Source organism: Fragaria vesca, linkage group LG2 (assembly GCF_000184155.1).
Source record: "Fragaria vesca subsp. vesca linkage group LG2, FraVesHawaii_1.0, whole genome shotgun sequence".
Lineage (NCBI taxonomy): Eukaryota > Viridiplantae > Streptophyta > Magnoliopsida > Rosales > Rosaceae > Fragaria > Fragaria vesca.
In genome coordinates, this window is record NC_020492.1 from 12,976,819 (window position 1) to 12,977,587 (window position 769).

General features: G+C 35.1%; 1 protein-coding gene across 1 annotated transcript in view; it reads right to left on the reverse strand.

Annotated features, from left to right (window-relative positions):
- LOC101300218 (protein FAR1-RELATED SEQUENCE 9-like) overlaps positions 1–763 on the reverse strand; it is a 2,365-nt gene extending 1,602 nt beyond the window's left edge. Inside the window, exons 1-2 of the mRNA XM_004292440.1 lie at positions 620–763; positions 3–511 (exon numbers count right to left, since the gene is read on the reverse strand). Coding sequence (XP_004292488.1) covers positions 3–509 — 507 coding nt within the window. The 5' untranslated portion in view covers positions 510–511; positions 620–763. The remainder of the gene's footprint in view (positions 1–2; positions 512–619) is intronic.
- Between the last annotated feature and the right edge of the window lie 6 nt (positions 764–769).

The following is a 769-nucleotide window of genomic DNA, read 5'->3' on the forward strand; positions in this document are numbered from 1 at the left end:
ACATGTCTAGCATCATGTTTCCATCTCTTTAGGTAATATCTAGATGGTAATGAAGGCACAGCTAACTCACGAAGTAGTTTCAGTGCATGTGAACAAAGAATCCCTTCAAATTCAAATCTGTTGCAACTACAAACAATCGACTGATTTGAAGGGCAATATGTTACTGACCTTCTCAAAAATGGATTGCCCGGTCTTTCAACTATATATCTTTGTATTATGCCATCATCACTTTCTAACTCCAATTTCAGATCTAAACATTTTTTATACTCACCCTGAAAGTGATAAAAAATGTTTTTTGTGTACTTCTTTGCTGCTTCGACCTCCATTTTCCAATTTGATAAAAAGATGCGCTTTGTTTGTGACGTTGCAACCTCTGCAAGCCTCTCTTTTTCTCTTCGATCATCTAGTGCTAGTTCATATTGTTTGACCCACTGACGAAGATAAAGGTTTCTAGAAAAGAACCTTTTCAGAAACTTATTTATGCTTTCACTTCTCTGTGTTGTTGTCATGCCTGCAAAAAAATTGAAGAAGGAAAAAACTTATAAGCAAACATAAAGCATGATGAATACCATGAGCATAATAACAACTAATAAGTAGAAGTGTCAAAAACAATTTATACCTGCACAAAAGTTGGATCGGCCATATACTTGTGCCCATTTTTCACGTATTTCATACAAGCTTTTTAGCCAAACATTCTCACTCAAGCCAAATTTTTCGAGTAACAACTTCCAACATGACTTAAATTCTTCAATGGTCTCTGGATCATACA